This window comes from Parambassis ranga, chromosome 3 (assembly GCF_900634625.1).
Source record: "Parambassis ranga chromosome 3, fParRan2.1, whole genome shotgun sequence".
NCBI lineage: Eukaryota > Metazoa > Chordata > Actinopteri > Ambassidae > Parambassis > Parambassis ranga.
This window is the reverse complement of record NC_041024.1, coordinates 17,830,847-17,853,131: the sequence shown is the minus strand read 5'-3', so window position 1 is coordinate 17,853,131 and position 22,285 is coordinate 17,830,847. Positions and strand designations below refer to the sequence as shown.

Below are 22,285 nucleotides of genomic sequence, written 5' to 3'. Positions count from 1 at the left end.
AATCTGAGTTATTGTCAGGTTTCAAGGTGGGAATTGATCTGGCATCAATGAATGCAGTGACTTCAGTGAAACACACCAATAAATCTATTTAACCCTTAGACAATGCAGCTGGGGAAAGTGGTTCTCTAACTGATGGCCGATCTATACACACATCAATGTAAGTGTCAATACAGCAATGTTAGGGTTTTTGTGTGACAGCATAAAAGTGCCAGATGAATAGGTTCATGTGTAACATTTTAACTAACCAACCTGTTTTAGCTTATTGCTTTCACTCACTGTCCACCCCCACTTGCTGTCATTATTCTCTTTGTCCTCATAATTTAATTCTTATAGACAGAATAAAACCACTTTATTGATGCCATTTAATAAGTCAATTCTGTTGAGGGGGGACTAGTGAGCAGAAATATGGCTGATTAGGAGCCTATAATGCAACACTGACAACACTGTGAATGAACCCTGCTTTGAAAGATACATAAACCTGCATCTAGTCAGCTGTAGGTTCATCTTTCTGTGCCAGAACAAATGTCACATGAGTAGCTACATAGCTCAAGGTATGATGTGTTTGGTTCATCGTGCCTCACTGCCTCCTTGACGTGCTCACTTGTTTCACTGAATCTGCCTCTCTTAAATGTAGACAAAAGAAAAGGCAGATGTTGCAAACCACTATCCCCAGAGATGTTTCACAGTTTTGCTAATTTTATCCAGTTTTTCACCTGTTTCTGTGCAGAGATAGTCACTCAGGTGATGGGGGTCCAGTTTCGGGACAAACAGCTTCTTAGACCAAAATTACAGTTTGATTAAAAACAAGAAGACTTATCTTCTTTCAGAGTGATGTTTCTATTCCCTTCGCCACAGTAAAACATGCATCTTGATATGATATGCATTAAGCCAGCTTGCAAGGGGATTATCTTAAGTTACATAAGGCTGAGCTGTCAGGGAACATAATGTAAACTGTGTGATGGTACAGCAAAGTATGCATGGATTAGGATTGGATTTAATGTCTTACTTTGCAGCAGTGGAAAAAAGGATTTGATTGCTTTGCTAACCTCTTTGTTTTATTCTAGAAAACATATTTGAACCTTATGCACATCGCAGGGTGTGAAATAATGCAGCACGATGCATCAAGACACAATTTATGGGGTTGCAGCTTATCTGTGTAACTTCCACTGGCTGTTTCCTTCTACTGCAGTATCCTGAAAACAACTTTTTACATCTAGGGGTGCAGGGAGAACATTCACAATGTACTTTAAATTCCAGTGTGAAGGATGTAGCCTCTCATTAACATCAAAATGGAGTTTGTTTTGTTTCACACAGTAAACACTGTCTAATTAATTGCATTACTTAGAAGAATGGTTCTCAATGTGGCAGAATAACAAATATATCTTTCTGAATTAATTCAAGCCTGGAGGGCAGGCACCTCTCTGATGCTCCTTGTGTTTTGGTATAGATAGGTAGGATGATAGACGGAGTCACAGTTGGACTGACTTTGATTAGAATCATTAGAAGGCATTTTTTCTGCTTCTTTTACAGTAGCTGTCCCATTATCTTCCTTGGTCATCGCTCCTTACCTTTTCAGGAGGGCACTAATAAAATTGCTATCTGTCTTGGCTTTTCCGCTGTGGAAATGAGTTTGAAAGCAATTTGGACATGTCACCCCCAGGAGAGAGTTAGTATTGATTTACCATGAACCACCACCGGGATCTAAAGGAAAGGGGGCAATTTATCTACAAATGAGAAAACTCACAGAGAAATCACATTTTTCTAAATAGCTGACCTACTTTCTGTCGTGCGAGCCTCCAGTGTCTCACGCTTTTTCCAGCCATTCTCAGGGCTCTGTTTTTAGGCTCCCGCCCAAATGTCTGCTCATTCCAAATGTTTGCATATTGGGAAGTATATTTCACCCTGCCAGCTGATCTGCATTGAACTAAAACAGTTTGAACATCCGCCATTAGTTCTGTCTAAAAATAATTGGATGTGTGTGTGCCAGTGTGCGCAGTGACCTTTTATGTGCCATCAACACCCTTATTTGAGACAGAGCGAAAGTGAGCAAGCCAGAAAGTATTTCAATGTGCTCACCCTAACTCACCCCATCTCCTCTGTTTCATCCAGAATGACACATGGGGACAGCAGTACTCCTACGCACTTTTCAAAGCTATGAGCCACATGTTGTGTATCGGGTATGGCATGTACCCCCCGGTGGGCATGACAGACGTGTGGCTGACCATTCTCAGCATGATTGTGGGTGCTACCTGCTACGCCATGTTCGTGGGTCACGCCACAGCGCTAATCCAATCACTGGACTCATCTCGACGGCAGTACCAGGAGAAGGTAAGTCTAAATGACATGTTACTGATGGCTGTGCTGTCTTGATTTATTTTTATGGAGTGGTATTTTATGGAATTTATGCAGTCGTGGGGTGGGGGGTTTGCTGGGTTGTCATCCAGTGACTGGTGGATCCTATAAAAACACAAAATCTCACAATGACAATGAGAAAAAAATCCTGTTTGTCTGACAGCTTACTAGTTCTTTATTTTTTAGACCTTTTGACCTTTTTCTCTGGACAGCAGACATCACATAAAGCAAAATGGCTAAAACTGAGCTCAGATCCTCCAAGCCAGTCTTTTATGGAAAGGGTTTTTGCTGTGTATAGAGACAGGATCCCCAGCCTCCCCAGTTGAGGGAGAGGAAAGCCCCGATGGCAGGCTGTGAAGGCCGAGACGTGTTCCACACTGCCATGCCCTCTGTGGGCCCAGCGTGGGCGATAATGAGCTGAGCTGCTAGGCTGCCACATTGCCCACTGTCTGTAGCGAGGAAAAGACAGGAGAGGATGACCTCCAGGGAATGGAGGCAAAGGCTTGAGAGATCACACCTAAATGAAAGAGGGAGAGCGAAAGAGGCCAGAGAAAAAGAGCCAGCTGACGTAATGGGTATGTGGTGCTCCATCTTCAAAAGGAACAAAGCACACCGGGTAAATTAACACTTCATAAATGTAAAGAGAGTTTTAACACATTTTCCAAAGTAAAGCCTGCAAGGTTTGCGACTGTAATACTCCTGATCTTAGTAGCTGTTTAATGGAAAGGGAGCAAACCAGCTCCCAGATCAACATCCTCCACATGTCTGCTGTTGTGCTTTAGAGATGCTTTGCTGCCAAGTAGACTGAACAGCTGGCCCGTCTCAGCACCAGTCAGCATGTGTTACTGAAGCTATTGGCTGCCATTTCTGGGATCACCCCCTAAGGCGCCTTAAAATTCCCAGAGACAGCTGAAAAGGCTCCCCTGTGTTCCCTCAGCATCCCCAGCGCCTGCCTGCAGAAAGGTTATTACTGCAGATTGCAATTAATTTTTAAGAGTGTGGAGTCTCTCATTTATCTTCCTTTAGTGATAAGACACACTCAGGGTGCACTGTCACTGTGTGCTCATGTGGCTGGAGGAGCCAGATAGTAGTCAGTTCTACAAGCCTGCACTCCTCCTCCTTTCTGCTTAGCAGGGTTAGTGTTTTTCAAAGACATAAAGCTTTTGCCTTGCATTAGCTGTGTGACAATGGGATCTGATTCTTGGAGATTTCTTTTTGCTTTTCCATGTTAGATTAATACCTTAATCCACACACTCAAGAGATGGACAATCCATCAGTCAATCCCTGGAGTCTTGGTTTTTTTTGGACAGGTGGCTGTATTCAGATGGCCATGACAGGGACAGCTGTCCTTGTCTGCTGGGACTCAGACCGCAGAGAAATCTGAGTGACACACTACCACACCACGCTAACAACCCACTTACCATCATATGTTATTATTATGCACATACATAAAGTCTGTGCTTTCTCATCATCTTAGTGGGATATCTGTAAACAGTCAGGCCAGGGTGTGTTTTATTAAGGACGACAACATGGTGCATATCGAAGTTGTGTGGGAATACTACAAATTGAGCAATGACAAGGCAAAAAAATGGTGTGCTAGATATCACTGGCTGAGGACAACAAACATTAGAAGTCACCCAGTTAAGTCATTAGTTGTTGGATTCAACATGATAAAACATGCACTCACTTCTGGCGGCTATTCTTAGTACCCACAGCTTTAATCCTCATCCAAAGCATATCTGTAGTAATGTGCTAATAAACAAGATCACATAAAGTGGCTGTTTGTGTTTACAGTTTGTCATCAAAATTAAGAGGAATTAAATTAAAAGTAAAAAAGCATATATAATTTATATTTAGATATTTTTTATTTATTTGTGTTTGTTCATCTTTTATACTTTTCATAATTTTATTCTATTTAGATCCCCAATATGAAACATTTCTCAGATTCTTTGAACGTCAGCACTCAACTCAACTCAACTTTTCCTACTAAAAGCTTTTATCGGATTATTATATGTCTAGCTGTATCAAACATCTTCGATGTCAAGACTAATAAAAGTCTTAACACATAATTGTTACATCACAGCAATGTTGTTTCATAATTTTTCAGATTATAGACTGCATAATGTAACAACTGAGTCTTTTTGATGTGTTGACAGTCATAAGAAAGACCACAAGTTTTCCTCTATTGACTCTGTTTGCAGAATGAAAAGGATCTCTTCAGTCTGCAGTTTCACATATTTTGTTTTTGGAAGCCAAATGTGTCCATGGTGGGGCTCCAGAAATGCTGTCAGCAAAACCACAAAACTGTATCAATACATGCAAGATGAATTACAGTTATTTGGCACTGGACCTGAAGCATCCAGCAAATAACAACATAAACCAACTCTCACTACTGTCACAGTGGCAGAAAAGATGGAATCTTAAAACTTGAAACAGCGATAGAAGTGCGATGGAGGATCAGTGTTGAGCCAAGCAGCACCGCCACATTTAGTTGCCCCATGCTGGTTTTGATGTGACACTTGCCCTACATACATCCACCTTAAATGAGCTGTGAAAAATAGAGCATGCATCCCAAACACATGGCTTTATGGCAAAGATGAGAGGCCATCTGTCCAGTTGGCAGCCAGAGGTGATATCCAGGTAGCTTTCACATTAGATAGGAAACAAATCAGTGAAACCCCTCAGAGGGACAACGATAAAGAAAAGCAGCCTATAAAAGATTCTCAGAAGTGTACAGATGGGAAAGCAGAAAAGAGGGGGGAAAAAGCTCTGCTCTCAGATATGGTGAAAATTATCATCAGAAAGCGGGGGTATAATCTTTTCTGAATAGAATTCTATTACAATGTGCCTGCATGTGATAAATGCCTGGGCTGTCAGAAGCTAGCAAGCAGACTTAAATGAACTCCTAGGAATCAGGCAGCATGTTAACTGTTACACAAAGTACAGAGCCCAGCAATCACACTAAATATTTAGAGGGTTGAAGTGTGGCCCCCACTGAGATGAAAAATATCTTTATTGGATTCATTTCCACTTTGCTCATATTGCTGTCAGAGCCTGTGGATGCAGGTTAAGAATACATGTGGCATACCTGTTTGCAACTCAATTTGTTGCTGATGTATCTGACAGCACACATTTAATGGAGTCTATATCAGATCTGAACTGAAAAAAAAAACAGACTGGAGCCAATGTATGCTTTAGCTCCATCATCTCCATTCAGCATCCCTCCATCCTTCTCTTCCAGTTTGTTTCTTGGTCATCACAGAGATTTTCATTGGAGATTTTATTACCTATAACCAATAATTGATGATAGAAAACTGCCCAAGCTAAAATAATTATTATTTCTTTTGACAAAGTAACATCTTATATATACATACAGAATATATACAGAATTAGAATACATGTGATTGTGTTAATTGCCAATGACACCTAAAATAAATAATGAATAATATTTTAATTCTTTTCCGTGTATGCACTAAAACTGTGTTGGCAGCGAAGATTTTGCTTGAGGCGAACTTCCCCCTGTTTGCACTAAGCGTCCCTGCTCTGATGGATACCATGGTGATGGGTCCTGCTCAGGACTTTACATGCACATGCATCTGTAAACACACGTTTTTTCAGTCACTTTAAAAAATCTGCCAAAACTGTTGTGCTGTGATTGGGCTTTTGGTATGTGTTGACATATTGGCTGAATTCTGGTCTAAAATCCTATTTTTATTATTAACATGGAGCAATGTTTTGTTGTATTTCTTTGTAGAGGCCATTTCTCTTTGATCTATTTTTTTTCTCTCTCTCTCTTACTTCATTGTCTTTCTACACAAATACTATAATCCATTATATGTGTCTGTGCAGTAGCATGTTACTCATGTAGGATTATGCTGTAGAAGAGCACAGCACTGTGCCATTCGTACACACTGGACAAACTCTATTACACTGGACTATGAAACATTGTGAGTCAGAATGGGTTAATCATGCGCCGAATTCCCCAAAGAATTCTTCCGTCTTGTCTTTGGCATGTTGAGAACCATTATCACACAAAGAGAATTACATCTCTGCAGATTGGGGGCACAAGATGGCTGCACATGTGACTGTGCATACAGGGTATGCACGCCTGCCACTTCAGCTGCCTGTAAGCTGCTGCTTATCTGTCACTGTGGCTCTCTGCTGTGGTAATTTATACAGTACACAGAGATGGAGATGGGGACTCCAGACAAAGGAACTAATCTCATTCATTTGTAGGTGACTGGTGATTTTTGCTGTTTATTCACCGAACAGAGTTCTTCTGATCATTATGAGCATTTTTCCTCTCTGTATTATTTTGAGTGGGATAACTGAGGGATCTTCTGTTTGTTTCTGGCAGTTGGTGATGAAATCAAGAATACCCAGGAGTCAGCATGTTGTGACATGCCAGTCCCAAATGGATTTAGAGGCAAATGGCAATGGGGTGCTGCAGCCCCTCCTTTTAAATCTCTAATTAACACTTGGCAATTAAACATGGCTCTTTAGGGAATAGTTAATAAGACGCCCAAAGCTGATTATTTAAGGGTGAAGAGGCTCTGGAGATCATTTGTTCCCTACTTCAATCCCCAATCAAGACCTTTGGAAATACAGTAAACAGAAGTAAACTGCCATCAGTGTGACAATGTGTATGTACATGATAGAGCTGTCTCCTGCTTTACAAAGAGGGAGGAGGAGTGTAATGCTGTCAGAGAAGCTGTGTAGCATAGAGGTTATATGTATTGTTTTAAATATTTGACTAAGTGTTTGCTATTTTGGTTGATCTTAAAGACCTTGTATGGAAAAATGTATATATTATCATACAGAAAGACAGTGGTGTCCTGTTGAGGTTAAGTCATGATTTCACCACACAATCAACCCAAGGACACAGCTGTCAACCAGTTGAGGAGCTTAAGTCTGATTCTGCCTTACAGTAAGAGCTGTTCTCATTAGTCAGGACCTGACTGATGACATTAATCTAAACCCTGTTACATTCCCCTTTCCTCTCTGTCTGCCACACAACTTTTACTGCTGAGTCAAGGACTGTTGACATGCCTCAGAGGTACTCTGAAGCGCTCTATTTATTAATTACTTGGCCCTTTCAGAGATTCACCATGTGCCACATTTGAAGGAGATGATCAGTGGGTGAGTGTAGGACCAATTCGACATGGTGCAAACTGTGTCTGTCTGTCTGTCTTGTTACGCACGTCGTTTAGAGCACGTCAGCTCTGTTGGTGACTTTTTTAGAAAGGCGACTAGATAACAACTGCACCACCATGCCACCAGGCACATCCATATACTCCTAAAATCTCTTTCACACTTGTCATTTTTTAAATGTTTATTTTCATAAAGAAAATGATATATACGTAAATAAGATGTAGTAGGATTTTGAATCTCTGAGACAAAAGAGCTTCTCCTTGGTGATTAACTGATTTCTCTGTCACCCACCTTAATACATACAGTTGTAGGTGCAGGAATTATTATATGACCAATATTTTCTGTCCATACAACACAAGGTAGGGGTTATGAGAGAAGGATAAGGAGAGAGAGAAGATTGGGGAAAAAACAAATGTTTAGAAAGTATAATTAAGTGTCTGACATCTGTTTTGGGAAATGAATTATTCATGTTTTATTTGGTAAAAATTCACATCAGCTTGGAGAGCTGTATGAGAGAGAAGGGAATTGGGGAAAAATGTGAAGCATGACAGTAAATAAATAAATAAATAAAAAATACAGACTGAAGAATGGCCATGTGAAAAAGGATTTCTGATTTCTGTAACATGCATCTGCATGTTTCTTAAAATATCAGAATAAAGAAATAAAGAAAAAAAAGTTCAATGGCTGCTCTTAAATTCTAAAGAGCGTCCTGGTTTTTTTAGAGAGCAGCGGGGAAATGTGATGGTGAAATGATTACCTCCTTAATGCTGCCTATGATTAGATTTGGCCAAGTAGAGCAGGGACGCAGGGATCTTCCTGGTGGCAGTGTGATGGCGGCTGTGCAGCAAAAAGATAATTCCCTGTAACCATGGGGAGGGGGGGGGGGTGTCAACCAGCAACCCCCCCATCACCACCCCACCCCCACCCTGATAGTCGACATCTTTGCATCACTGTCAGCTTCTCCACTGACACCCAGCAGTGTTTAGTAAATATGAAAGGCCCTTGAGTGTGATACTGTTATGTAGTAATGTTGGACTCATCGAAACAGTGAAAGAAATGGAACATTATCTTACATTTGTTCATTTGACTAATACCCTTTCATGCTGGGAGAATCAAAGTGTAATGTGCTGCAAAGCTGAGGATAAATGAATGCATTAAATGTTGACAGTAGTTTTTTTTCTTTTTTATGAAAGTAGAATCAAAAAGGTTGGGACGCATTCGATGATAATCCATGCCTTTGAAACAGAGCGCCGTGCTGTGCCATGTCTAATGCAGGAGGCATAAAGACATTAGACATTCCGAATGTGGGTTACACCTGTCATCTTCACCCTGAAATCACATGTAGACAAGCCTTTTCAAGCTGCACTCCTCTGCCAGCGGGACTGCAGATGTCCACCTGGAGATGTCTGAGAGTGCTTTTCCTCTCTTGGAAAGAGAGAGCACTCACAGTCCTTCTCTGTGGAAGGATTCAGTTTCATCATCAGATCAGTAAATGCTCAATTTTATGCCGAGGGGATTGTGGGGGATAAAGACTCAAACCCTTACCCCATGACAGAACTCATTCATCTCCCCACAGAGGCTGGATATCTGAAAGCTTCTTTCCACATCTCATTCTTGCTTGTGCAAGTATTTAATTTTCCAGGTCACTTACACCGTTCCAACTCTCAGAAGTAGTTGAATACTTTGCTTGACATTCTTAAAAGATAGGGATTTGAATAAATAACACAAGCAATTTATCTGTGTTAAACATACCAGTTTGGCTTATCTCCTGATGCCTTTGTTCTTAACTAACAATACATACAGGAATACACAACACTTGGAAGCTAACAGGTCACAGTGGAGGGAGCTGGATCATCAAATATACACACAGCCACTCCATGTTCATGAGGGTCCCAGGGGCTCTGGTCAAATACTTACAGTGTTACCCATAGACCCTCATACACCTGTTGACTCCATAATCGCTGGCGTTTTATTTTACAGGATCAACATTTTTTGGACTTTTTGTGTTTTTAGAAAGCTACTCTCACAAGAACATTCTGACTTGGGTGAGACAGCGCTTTTTATTTACTGTGCTGCATTTCCAGCAGGCTGCCCTTTTGATGATTTCCTCTAAGATTAGCAGTGACTAGTGTAGTAGTGTCACATAACAAAGAGGGAGACATCTGAGGTCAGCCGTGTCATTCAGCAGTAAGGCTGTTGGCAGCGTAGAAAAGGTGATCAAAGCGCACCTCTAGCATCGCCCTATGAATGGTTAATTTCTTTTTCCTTTTTTTTCTTCATCCTTGTTTTCTTTCACTGCAGGTCAATGATTCTCAGTGTTATTATTCCCAAGCTGCTCTCAGTGTGCTTTGATCTGCATCTTTGCCTCTGAAACCTTACAATCAATGAAAGGCCATCTGAAACTAATAGCTTTATTTCACAAACAGCATAAAGACTGGAAGACACAGACCCACACAGTCTGTGCTGTAAAACATATTGAAAACAAGAGTCATGGTCTCCATGGTGTTTCTCATTTATTGAAACACTGCACATACATGAATATTTTAATGTAATCTATATTCTTTTAGCTATTAATGATGTTCAACCTCTTTCATTTTTTCACTTTCTCTAAAATATTGTAGCCTTCGTGTGAGGGAGTTGCAGTCTGCAGACCTTTCAAAGAGAAACTTTTGGCTGCGCAATAATTTAATAACTTTTTGAGAACTCGTGGAGGGACACATTTAAAACGCTCTTAGCATACTGAATGCTAGTGTGCTGCATTTTTAAAGGTCAGCTTGTTAAAAAGGTTGTTGCAAATGAAACATTTCTGCTTCTTAACTAATGTTTGATGTTATCAAAGAGTCTAGTCCAACTAGTTTTGGTGTGCTGACCTGACCAGGGACTGACATTAGGGCTCAATAATGTAGAATCCACTGCAAAATATTTGTGTTCATTATGGAAGGGTGTTAAAAAGGCTGGTGTAACTTGTATCCATCTGCACTTCCTTGTGTGTCTGACCTCAGAGCCAAATGCTCCCTGTGACTGTGTATCTGTGCTACAGCACTATGGCCTTTGAGTAACCTGATTGTTTTGTGCCATCTGTGTCCCTGCAGTACAAACAGGTGGAGCAGTACATGTCCTTCCACAAGCTGCCTGCAGATATGAGGCAGAGAATCCATGACTACTACGAGCATCGTTATCAGGGGAAGATGTTTGATGAGGAGAGCATCCTGGGAGAGCTGAACGAGCCACTTCGAGAGGTGGGACATTGTTTGTGTCTTAGGGTCAAAATGGCTCGCACACACGCGACTCTCGTCACTTGCACTGCTCGACATTATTCATCAGTTCAGTTCACATTCTCTGACATTTTACCATCACACAAAGACCAAGTGAGGAACATTTTATTTTTTTACTTTGTTTCTTCAGGTCAGACTTAAGAGCAAAAAAATGCCTGCTCAGCTGACTTACCTGTTGTTACTCTAATATACTCCAGCCCTGTACAGCTGTTCCTCTTTACCTGCTGTTTTCTGTCTCTTCAAACAGGAAATCATCAACTTCAACTGTCGAAAGCTGGTGGCGTCCATGCCTTTGTTTGCCAATGCAGATCCCAACTTTGTCACCTCCATGCTTACCAAACTGAAGTTTGAGGTGTTCCAGCCTGGGGATTACATCATCCGAGAGGGCACCATTGGCAAGAAAATGTACTTTATACAACATGGGGTTGTCAGTGTACTAACCAAAGGCAATAAAGAGACCAAGCTCTCGGACGGCTCCTACTTCGGGGGTAAGATGAGCTATTGCTGGCACCAAGCTCACAAACTCAAAGGTCACATACAGTCACGCACATCTGTCTGCATAGCTCAGCTCTGTGCTGTTTTAATATTAATAATGCTGTCTTTTAGCACCTTAAGATGTTGGCTGGAGTTTGAATTTTGATTTGCGAGGAAACAACAGTTTAGGGGGAGCTATTCTGGCACTGATATTAGCTCATTGTGAGCTCAGAAGTGGTGGCTTGTGCACTGCTTGTCACCTCACTTAAAATTCAGCTTCATGGTTTATGCAGGACTTTTCTATTAATTCACATCATGAGCTGTCTTGATAAATGTAGGGCAATGCAAAATTACAAAAAAAAGCACTTGGCTCTAGCACGAGTTACAACATATGCATTCAAATGTCAAAGAGGTCAGGAAGCTGTGGAATGACGTACTATATGAATGCTTAAGGCTTGTGCGATAACCCAGAGTTGTTATGTACTTAACTCATGTTGTGTTCTTAATCAGGGTCAGATAATGCATAGTCTTCTCATGGTCCCACAGAGCCTTTGACACATGTAAGAGACAATGCTGCCATACTGCCCTCACCAAATACCAATTAATTTGCCCACTGACAGCGTATCATTTTGACTACACTGTTAAGTAATTAGAAGTGGTGGCAAAGCATTTAACAGCACATGACCTGCCTGTGGAAGTTTAATTACGCCTTGCCTGCTCAAGTCCATCTTCATGCCCTCTCTCCGGGGGTTTGAGAGAAATAATGAAAAGATGGCAGGCAATCTATCTCTACACATGCCAAAACTAATCAACATTTTAGACAACATGACCCCAGCTCTCTCTAGGGCCATTTTGGCTCGAATGTTGTCCAAAATGTTCCTTCCGTTCGGCCCCTCTTCAGCAGGGCAGACTTCAGACTCTGAGAAATGTTCAATGTGCTCAGAGGCTTGTTTCTAGCACATGCATCCTTGTAATGGCACAGTTTGTGTAGCAGCTTGGAAACTGTGCCACTCAAAGACACTGAAGCGAATGTACTCTAAATGACAATGTCATGGAAATGCATTAGAGTGAATCCACTTATTTTCCTTCAAGTAAACATGAGCAGTCTAACCCACATGTGAAAAAAACTCTTTTCCTGCAACAGAAAACGGTCTTAATCTTAAGCTGTGGATCTGTAATTATTTCCCCTCTTACGCAGTAAAGACGCGTAGCTTTTGACTCCATTATGCTGTGACTATTACTGGCAGTGCCACTCCTCTGGGGGTGTAAGGGTGGGGGTTGGTGAGGTAAGCCTGAAGCCACTGGGAGTTTGTTACCAAACATGAGTTAGTCATTCATGAAATTAATTGGTGCAGGATCAGCACAGGGAGTGTGTGGCACAGTGTGACCATCAGGCTCAGCGTGCAAAATAAAATGAGTATTTCTTTACAACTGTACAGAAATATGAAAATCTGCTCCATGTTGATGTTTATTGATCGTGTCAAATGCTCTCATGTCAGTGGGTTCTGGTTTACAGTACAGCAAATGGCATGTGTATTTACTCATCAACATCTCAGCAAACTCCCAACGCACTCATTCATGGACGACCTGAATTATTTACACAATTATATACTCAGCAGTCTGCTCCATTTTGTTAGCTGTTGGATCAGCTCTAGCCAGTGAGTCTAAAGTCTAAAGTGGACACGACATGTCCTGGATGGGAGCGTCGGCTGGGCACACAGCGATCCAGTGAAGAGGGGAAATGTAATGTGACTGCAGCACTAACGCCAAGGGACACATGGATCCCTGCCAAGGCTGCTCTCTGGACGCCATTCTGGGCTCAGAAAGAAAACATGCACCCTCCGTTCCCCGCCCTCCACTTGCCTCTTTCTCTCCTTATAGTTCAGTACTGAAACACTTATCTGAACAGCATCTCCGCTACGCTCTCGGTGTGCAGACTGAGGAGGTTATTGTGTTGCTAGAGTTCATCCTTTGTTGGCTGCAATAATTGATGTGTTGCCAGTTGCAAACGGTGGCTCTCTCTTGGTTGGAGTAGACCTTAGTGACCTTGTGGTGGCCCTGCATGTCCGTCAGTGGTGCTTATCAAAAGCTGCCTTTGATTGCACCTTTAAGATGGCTCACTTTGCCTCTTGAGTGCATGCGTTGTCGTAGCTCTGCAAGCAGGGAGAAAAGCAAGACAGAGTCAGAGAGAGGGAGCAGATTGAGCAGATTGAGGAGGGGAGTTGGTTGCACAGTTCACAATCTCCTGTGTCATCTTTTTGGCTTTACTCACTCTCAGACTGGTTCTCACACTGAATGGTGCTCTCTTAATCCGTAGTCTTGTGAAATCCTAGGTTTGGGAGTTAATACTCCTACCATCTCTGCTGTCTTTTTTACTTTTTTCGCCATTTCCCCCCCTTTCTCTGCTCAGACTCGCTGTGCAATAGTGCTGCCAAATGGCCACCCTGACTGAGTGAGTCAGTGAGAGAGGCTGGCAGCTGCAAAGGCCCAGGTAATCCTCCCAGTCCTTAACCCAGTTAACACCTCTGCATCTCTTATTCTGGAGGTGCTTCAGCTGACTGAGTGACAGAATGGGGGATTTGATGAGATATAGAGTTGTCTTGTATAACATGACAGGCTGGTTTGGAATATAATGCTGTGATGCTATATGATGGTGTACACACAATATGTTTTTATTTAAAAGCGAAGGCAATCAAATCATTTTACAGGTGTAATTACTTTCATCAGCTCCCTCATACTAAGATTGTTTTAGGCCCATAATGTTTCCTTTGTCAGTTGCGTTCTGATTATTTTATATCATGGTCCTTTAATATCATAAATATCAGCTTCAGTTCAGGATGTGAGACGCCTCAGCGCAAACCATGAACTGGAAAAACACCACGTATCCCCCACCTGTCTGCGCGTGCTAGGTGTTTGTGCAGGTATGATAATGCTGCGAGGGAGTGAGCATGGCATGTCACGGGGAATCAGGCAGCCCACTGCGGATGTTTGAAAGGTTAGAGAGTGTCCGCTCCGTGGGCTGGGGGGGCTGTACTGGGAAGGGAGATGGGAGCTGACAGCAGGACTCAGAGTCCAGGTGAGCTTTGCCAGACCAGGCTGCGGGACACAAATACTTCATCACCGACCAAGCAGCCCTGCTCATATTCATTAATTCACATCCACGCACACTTGTAAGCACAGAGGAAGGCAGGTGAAATCGTGCATGCATAAAATCACATGCAGATAGATGCACACACAGACTTTCACTTACCGTTCAAAGGCCAGCATCTGCATTCACTAACATTCATGCACATTGGTTTTCATGAACCCCATGTGAACATTCATGCATGCAGCCTGTGCAGTCTGCACAGTTCACACCACACATTGGGATATCAAGAAAGAAAATGATGAATGGCTCATTTTTAGTGAAACAAAAGGATGTGTGAATGAGCATTTGTTCCAGTTTTGCCTTTCTTTTCATGACTAGATTATTTGTTTTAGAGCCTGGAGCTTAAAATAATAATAATTATTATTAATAACTAATAATCATTTGTGATGTGACTTTTCACACGTTTGCTATGAAAAACAAACTACATTTAAAACATGCAGAATATATGTAGCTTTACTTGTGCTCACACCACTGTACTGGATTGTCTTACTTTCCCCCACTTTTTCACTGTGAACAAACAGACATATGCACAAGCATGTCAAAAAAGTGATGCCTCTCATTCAGAGGTAGAGAGCCAAACCCCCCAACATACACACATATAAACACACATGCACACATACAAATCATTCCTCACTTTGAGAGCCTGTGCAGGGACTCGGGGGATGCATTTTTAAGAACATGTGGGCTGCACCACTCGGCAGAGGACCAGTCATGTGTGTTCTCATCAAGGTCACAACATATGATGTCTTAGTCCTTCTTTCCCAGAGCAACATCCAATTTTAATTGGTGTCATTCAATTTTAATGACTGCATTGTCGTGCAAGTGTGAAAATGGAATATACCATGGCAGTAGTAGAAAGGTGTCTACAATTGTAGTCTAATGTTAAAATATATATATTACAAATATTAAAATCAAAGCTAAAACAAAGCAGCGGGGGAAAAGGGTGGATTATCAGGTGAAAGAATTGTTTCAGCTTTGTTTCATGTTCTTGGGTCTTTTGTTTCAATTATAATAATAATTCTTCTAAAAATGTTAGGACAGTTTTTACACACTGTCATTTTCTTTACAATTTATGTATATATATTATATAGTGTTTGCTAATTTGAGCTAACAAAGCCCTCAGTTGAGTGAACTCATTGTTAGGAAGGACCACTAGAAATGGGACTTGTCAACTTAAGCTTGTTCGGTGATATTATGCAGGATTTGCAGACTATAGCTTTGAGTCACAGATGTAAGCAGTGGGAGTAGAGCATTCATAAATAAGTTGAATGTGAACCATCCACAAAAGAACTCTCATGTTAAACAGCGCAGTACAAAAGTTCACTTGTCGCCCAGCAGTATTACATGTTTTATGTATAGACTACTGTGGAGCCATTTGAGAGTTAAATATAAATATGGAAACCATACATTGTAAAATGATGCACAAAATTTACAATGGAAGAAGTCCAACAGCTCAATAAAAAGACAAAAAAATAATGGCTATAATTTTTTTTTATGATTAATAAAATCATTAAAAAATTAGGTTTGTTTAGGAAATGTTCAGAAAATTAGGTGCAATTACAAAAAAAACCTAGTGCTGTTCTTGTCTTCTTAAATTTTTTGTTAGGAAAACGAACAGTTTTCGATTCAGAGGAAATCGAAAACTGTCTTCTTGCTTTTTGCAGAAGACAGTTAGCTGAGGCCAGAGGGCTCTGCACCTCACTACCTCATCCTGGCAGTGTTGGCTTCATCCAGAAAGCCACGGGACAAGAGGATTTAATACAGAGCTGCGATGCTCCTCTCCAGAGGGGATTACTGGAGCAGTGCTGCGGGAAATGGACCCCCAGCACAGCTACATCCAGGGCTGCCATGCCAGCACACACTTCCAGTAGGCTACACGATCACAGTGACACGTGTAACCTCACACACTCACACACACACAAGCGCATGGTATTTTTATTCACACAGCTTTGCTGCTAACTTTACCCATTGAGTTGTGCTCTCTCTCGCACACACAGTAACACATGGTCTGATGCTTCATATACAGGATGTATTCCTCATTCTCTGACCTGTCAAATCAGGCCTTTTCCCTTTATCAGTTCCCCTGTGTCATTTTTCAAACCATTGCACATAATCATAACCATGTTACACTCACTGACCAGAAGAATGCAGTCAGTCTAATGCAAGGAAATGTAGTCATGCAGTCAATACTATCCTTTACTACTACTACACTTTATATAGATAAGTGTTGCAAGTAACATGTCAAGAGCTGTAAAATAAGAAGCTTTTTTGCTGATAGTCACAGCAATAACAGAAAATAGAATTTGCTCTCATTACACTTTGTCAGCCATGTATATTGATTATTCCCCTTGCCAGTGGGAGAGGAACAGTGTTGCATCACAAACAGTTCTCAAACTGAGTAATCTGCACTGTCAAATTCTCATTGATAGGAATTAAATCCAGGCTACTCACTGTTAACCTTCTGCTAGCAAACCTTCCAGTTATATCTTTTTTTGTTTAACATACATTATACTTCTATACTTCAACAAAACCTCAGTGCACAATAGGGCAGTTATTAGTATGTTAATAAAAGGCCTGATTTTAAAGGGAGAGGAGAAGCTGATGTGATTAGCTGTGATTGGTACTAGCCCCTAACAAACTGCAGATTATTGACGTCATCACTTTTTTTATCACATACCCACTCACACATCTCACTGTCACCATACCCACACAAACATCATACACAAAACGTTCCTAAACGTGTGTAAGTCTGAAGTTCCCTCATACTGTGCAGGAAGGCTCATGATGTGTTTAAACAGAGAATGAAACATCTGTAAGAAAAGCACCATGCATAAGTTAGATAAAGAATTCATTAAACATTTGATTTGATGTAGGCTGAGGAGGGAGAAGAAGTGCGTTCTGAGAGAGCTGTCACGCACTTAACCCCACACGCACCTCCTGTGTGCCAGAGCTCTACAGCAGTGCAGCTGAGCAGGAATGGCAGATGAGTGCTGGCAAACACCAAAGCTTTGAAAAATGCCATTTACCTGTATTTAAGAAAAAAAAACACACTGGCGTTTTTCTTTTTGCAACTTTATTACAATGTACATGAAAAAGAACTGACCCTGTACTGTGTCCACATACATGTTTATTCTGTGCAGATCCTGGGGCATGTGTATGCAAAATGATTAAACCATTGCTTATGAAATCTCAGTGTTTTGTGTGGAGGGGAGTTAAAACCAGGACATGTTTCTACATTTCAGAGATTTATAGTGATTATGGATCTGGCTCTGCTCCTGCTAAACTGGGATAGCCTTTAGTAGCGAACAGTACCTGCTGGTACTTTTATGCCTGTGACTGCTGTTATGACTGATTTTCTGCCCCACATATATAAATCAATAGTATTACACCTAATATAAATTTAAATATACATTTAAAATGAAAATGCAGCTGAGCTCCAGGGTTTAACTTTCTTATATAACTGTGTCTTATCTGCTGTTTTTTTTGCAGAGATTTGTTTGCTGACACGAGGCAGGAGGACAGCCAGTGTTCGAGCTGACACGTACTGCCGATTGTACTCACTGTCTGTTGACAACTTCAACGAGGTGCTGGAGGAATATCCTATGATGCGAAGGGCCTTTGAGACTGTTGCCCTGGACAGGCTGGACCGTATTGGTGAGAAACTTACAACAAAGTTAAAACCATAAAGTTCTTGTGCAAATATTACAAAATGACAGTGATGCTGTCATGTGTGCAGCCTGTGGGCTGTATATGGCACCAGGAGAAATTAAACTCACTCCAGATCTAGAGCACTCAGACTAAACTTAGATGCTAGAAAAATGTTCTCACAGATACTCAAGGACTGAAATTATTTTAAGTCATCTGCATATAAACATGCAGACAAAGCTCTGGTTTTGAAATCCCTGTGTGACTTCCCTTATGACTACAATTGATATTCTTTCCATATCCATCCCTGTTCCCAGGCTCAGCTTGGGCAGATGAAAAATTCACAATGAAAGGCACGCCTGTATCATCACTAGCTATCACTGCATGCTCTGTTTTATCCTCAGCTATGTTTGGAATGGAAGATAGAGAAATTGCTTTAGGGGGTCTCTTTGTAGAAAATGGCTGCTTTGAAAAGATGTGGTGGGTTGATAGCCATGTGTCTGTGAAATGGTCTCCTGCGTACGTACTTTCTCCTCAGCTTGATGCTCATGCACGCCCTTCTTCCCTAATAAAGTAACTCATACAGCACTGATCCACAAATTAATTACTGCCTTGATGGACTTTGCACAATCTGATTGGAGGTGTTCAGGTGATAAAGGATCAGGTGGTGCTGGGTCAGGCTGGATGGAGAGATACATTACCTCACAGAAACACCTCAACTAATCTGCCACCAGTCATAATAGAAAACTGAGAGCTTGAGCATAATTGCATTTACAATATCTGTCGATATCCACAGCCTTTTGTTAAACACCAGATTGAAAATGGCACTCATGTGAATTAACCCTGTCATTGCTAGTGTGGACATTCAACAATGATTAATGGACTCAGGGGTCGCAGTTGCACATATTTCTTTAGGGGGCTGGGCCAGTGGTTAGTGACGTGATTCTAACTTGTCTCTTTGACCTTGTGCACGCCTTGCAGGGCGCAAACACTCCTTCAGTGGAAAGTGACAGAGCACAAGCACAGTCTTTTGCTAAATTAAATCTCATATTTTATTAATGCTATTTCCTCATTATAGCCTATCCCCTCAATGTAGCATTTTACAGCTATAGTTCCAGGCTCATCAGAGGTTTGTGAGACATAACAGACACAATTTGACACTAGGAGTTGTTGTAGCCTGGAGCTCAGAGCAGCCCACAGTCTGTCCCAAGCTGAACCTGCGCCTTGTATTACAATATTTGCTGTACATTTTGTCCCTGTTTCCTGGGGAATAACTGATAGATAGAAGACAGTCAAACAAACACTCCCTACACCTTAGGCTGTCATGCATTCTGAGCCTCTGTCTCTGGGTATTTGTTTTTCTTATTCTGTGTCCTTTTATGCTCTGTCTTTCCCTTTTCTGCTCCATCCCCTGTCTCTGTCTCTATTTTCCTCCCTTTTTCCACATGTCATTTTTAGGTACACTTTATTCTCTTCATTCATAGATCTTTCATGCTAGTTTCTGTTCTATCTGTAACATTTATGCTCTTTCTCCCACTTTTCACTCTCTCTATGTATCTTTTTTTGTGTTTGTGCTGTTAAAGGCAAGAAAAACTCCATCCTGCAGCACAAGGTACAACATGACCTCAGCTCCGGTGTACTCAACTACCAGGAGAATGAGATCATCCAGCAGATTGTGCAGCATGACAGAGACATGGCCCACTGCGCCCAATTCATGCAGAACGCCCCACCCCAAACACCTCCTTCACCCACCCCTGTCATCTGGGCCCCCCTCATCCAGGCCCCTCTTCAGGCAGCAGCCGCCACAACCTCTGTAGCCATCGCCTTAACACACCATCCCCACCTCCCACCAACACTCTTCAGACCTCCAGTTTCTGTCCTGGGTTCCCTAAAAGACCCTCCCAACCGACTTAAGAAGTTCCACACATTTGTACCTCCATCCACAGCACCTGGCTCTGCTGGAGACTCTCCCTCTAGCACACCTTCTAAAATCCGAACTGGGGTGGACATGCCATTGCTGGCTTCTTTTCGGGCGCAGCAGATAACATCAGGTTCGGGGGCAACTGGCTCTAGTCAACATGCCTCAGGTAGTGGAAGCCAGCGTGGACCCAGTGGAGCTGTGTCTGGGTCCAGTGGAGGAGGGCCCTCTGTCTTTCCATTTGGTCCATACTCATCTTCTGGTTCACCTTCATCTAGTATGGCACAACTACACCCACAACCACAACATCAGCAATCTATTCGCCCCAGCACCCCACCTCTCTCAAACCTCTTCCACCAAGGATCTATAAGTGGAAGCACTGGGTCAGGACTAAGTGGAGGAGCAGTTGGAGCCTGTGGTGGTGGTCCTGGGTGGTCTTCAGGTGGAGGTTCTTTGGAAGGAGCCACTGGAGGAGATACTGCTTGGGCTGGAGAGGACTTTACGACTGGGGTGACAGAAGTAACTCCTGCGATACACTTTGGGTTGGGAGGAGCTACCGGAGGATTGATAGGAGGGGTCTCAGGGGACACTGTAGGGGGGGTATCTGAGGGATCAATGGGTGCTGCTTGTGGCAGGTTAGCAGGTGGGGCATCAGGCGGGTCAGGGTTGGGTGTTACATGTGGGACAATTCCAGATACCGCCAGGAGATCAATAGAAGGGACATCAAGAAAATCAATTGTAAGCGTTTCTGGGGCATTAATGGGAGGGACTTCTAGAGGATCACTTGTGGTGACAACTACTGCAGGTTCATTAAGTAGGACTTCTGATTGCTCAGTGGGAGGGGTTTCTGGTGGGGCCTCTGGGGGTCTATTTGGAGGAGTTTCTGGTGATTTAACAGTAGGAAATCCTGAAGCATCATTGGGACGAGCTCCTGGTGGATCAATAACTAGCCATATAGGAGGAGGTTCAAATGGGCTAGGGGGAGGGGTGATTGGAGGACAAATTGGCAGAGCAGTAGGAGGTGCAGCAGGGAGCCACATAGCAGGGTCTTCAGCTTGTCCTGGTGGTGGAGCTTCTGGGGGAATTACAGCTGGTTTTATTAGTTCTTCCCGTTGTCAGAGCCCTATATCTGCTGGTTCATCCAGCCCTATGCCTGGTCCGCTTCTCCATAACCAGCCACCTCCCAAGCCCCCTCAGGTGGCACCCCTGCAGCAGTTTGCTGGGGGAGGAAGGACTACAACAGACTTGAACATTTTCCAGCCAGCCCCTCAAGGCTCCCCATCCTCTAGTAGGGGACAGCACAGTCAGCAGCCTGCTGAGGGCTCCCCATCTTCCCTTAGCCATTTTAGCCTGGCAGGCCTCCAGTCTGGCTGCTTGCCCCACCAGATGTCATTGGAGAGGTCTGCCTTGGCTTCCTTGGCCCAGTATGGTTCAGCAAACGCCTCCCCCTGCCTTACTCCAGTGGCACCCAGTCCCACTATTCAAAGTCCAGTGACAGGCAGGACTTTCTACTACAGTGACCCATCCAGTGCCACAGGATCCCACAGTTCTTTACTCATGCCACAGTCTTCTTTCTCATCTCAGCTTCCCAGCCAGCCACACACAACAGGGAGAGATTCTCCCCTGGGACGGTTTTCTGAGGACCTAAAGCTTTTATCCAGCTCACACCCTACTCTGCCCCAGGAGGTGGCCCAGGCATTAGGCCACCAAACACCCCGCCCCTCTGTAGAAACTGGATATTACCCTTCACCATTTTCCTCACCTACTCTTGTGCCCAAACCCTGTAGCTCAGTGCCAGGGCACATGACTCCCCCAACCCAGATGTCTCCAGGGCACCCTCATCAGACTAAGTCCCCTGGGACCTCCCCGGCCTTGCCTCTACGGAGGGGCTCTGCTGCATATTCAGATCTAGAACCTCAAACTGTCCGCTCTAAACTCCCTTCCAATTTGTGAGGATCAATCACACCCTCCTCTGCTCTTCTGAAATGAAACTCTTCCATTCGTGGCATTTTTTTCTTCTTGTCTTCAGACTTCACTGTGTTCCACCTCTCATTTTACCAAGATTTTAAATTTACTGTGATTTAAAAGACACTTTACCGGGTGACTCAGAGCTCTAGAATACACTATATTTGTTTTATGTTTTGTCCTTTTTTATTCATACATACTGTATATAGATAGAAATATATTTAAATGGTAAGTTAATCAAGGCAGTAGGAGGGTGTGAAAATGATCTCCATTCAAAGGACAGTCATTTCCTTTATAACTATGCCAAATTCATTTGTTGTTTTTGGGAAGATGATTCAATTTACAACAGAATAATAC

The 22,285-nt window shown here is 42.6% G+C and overlaps 1 protein-coding gene across 1 annotated transcript in view; it reads left to right on the top strand.

Moving 5' to 3' along the window:
• hcn4 (hyperpolarization activated cyclic nucleotide-gated potassium channel 4) overlaps positions 1 to 21,916 on the top strand; it is a 47,285-nt gene extending 25,369 nt beyond the window's left edge. The window contains exons 5-9 of the mRNA XM_028401999.1: positions 2,110 to 2,328; positions 10,596 to 10,742; positions 11,026 to 11,266; positions 17,890 to 18,054; positions 19,629 to 21,916. Of these exons, the coding sequence (XP_028257800.1) occupies positions 2,110 to 2,328; positions 10,596 to 10,742; positions 11,026 to 11,266; positions 17,890 to 18,054; positions 19,629 to 21,916 (3,060 nt within the window). The remainder of the gene's footprint in view (positions 1 to 2,109; positions 2,329 to 10,595; positions 10,743 to 11,025; positions 11,267 to 17,889; positions 18,055 to 19,628) is intronic.
• The last annotated feature ends 369 nt before the right edge of the window (positions 21,917 to 22,285 follow it).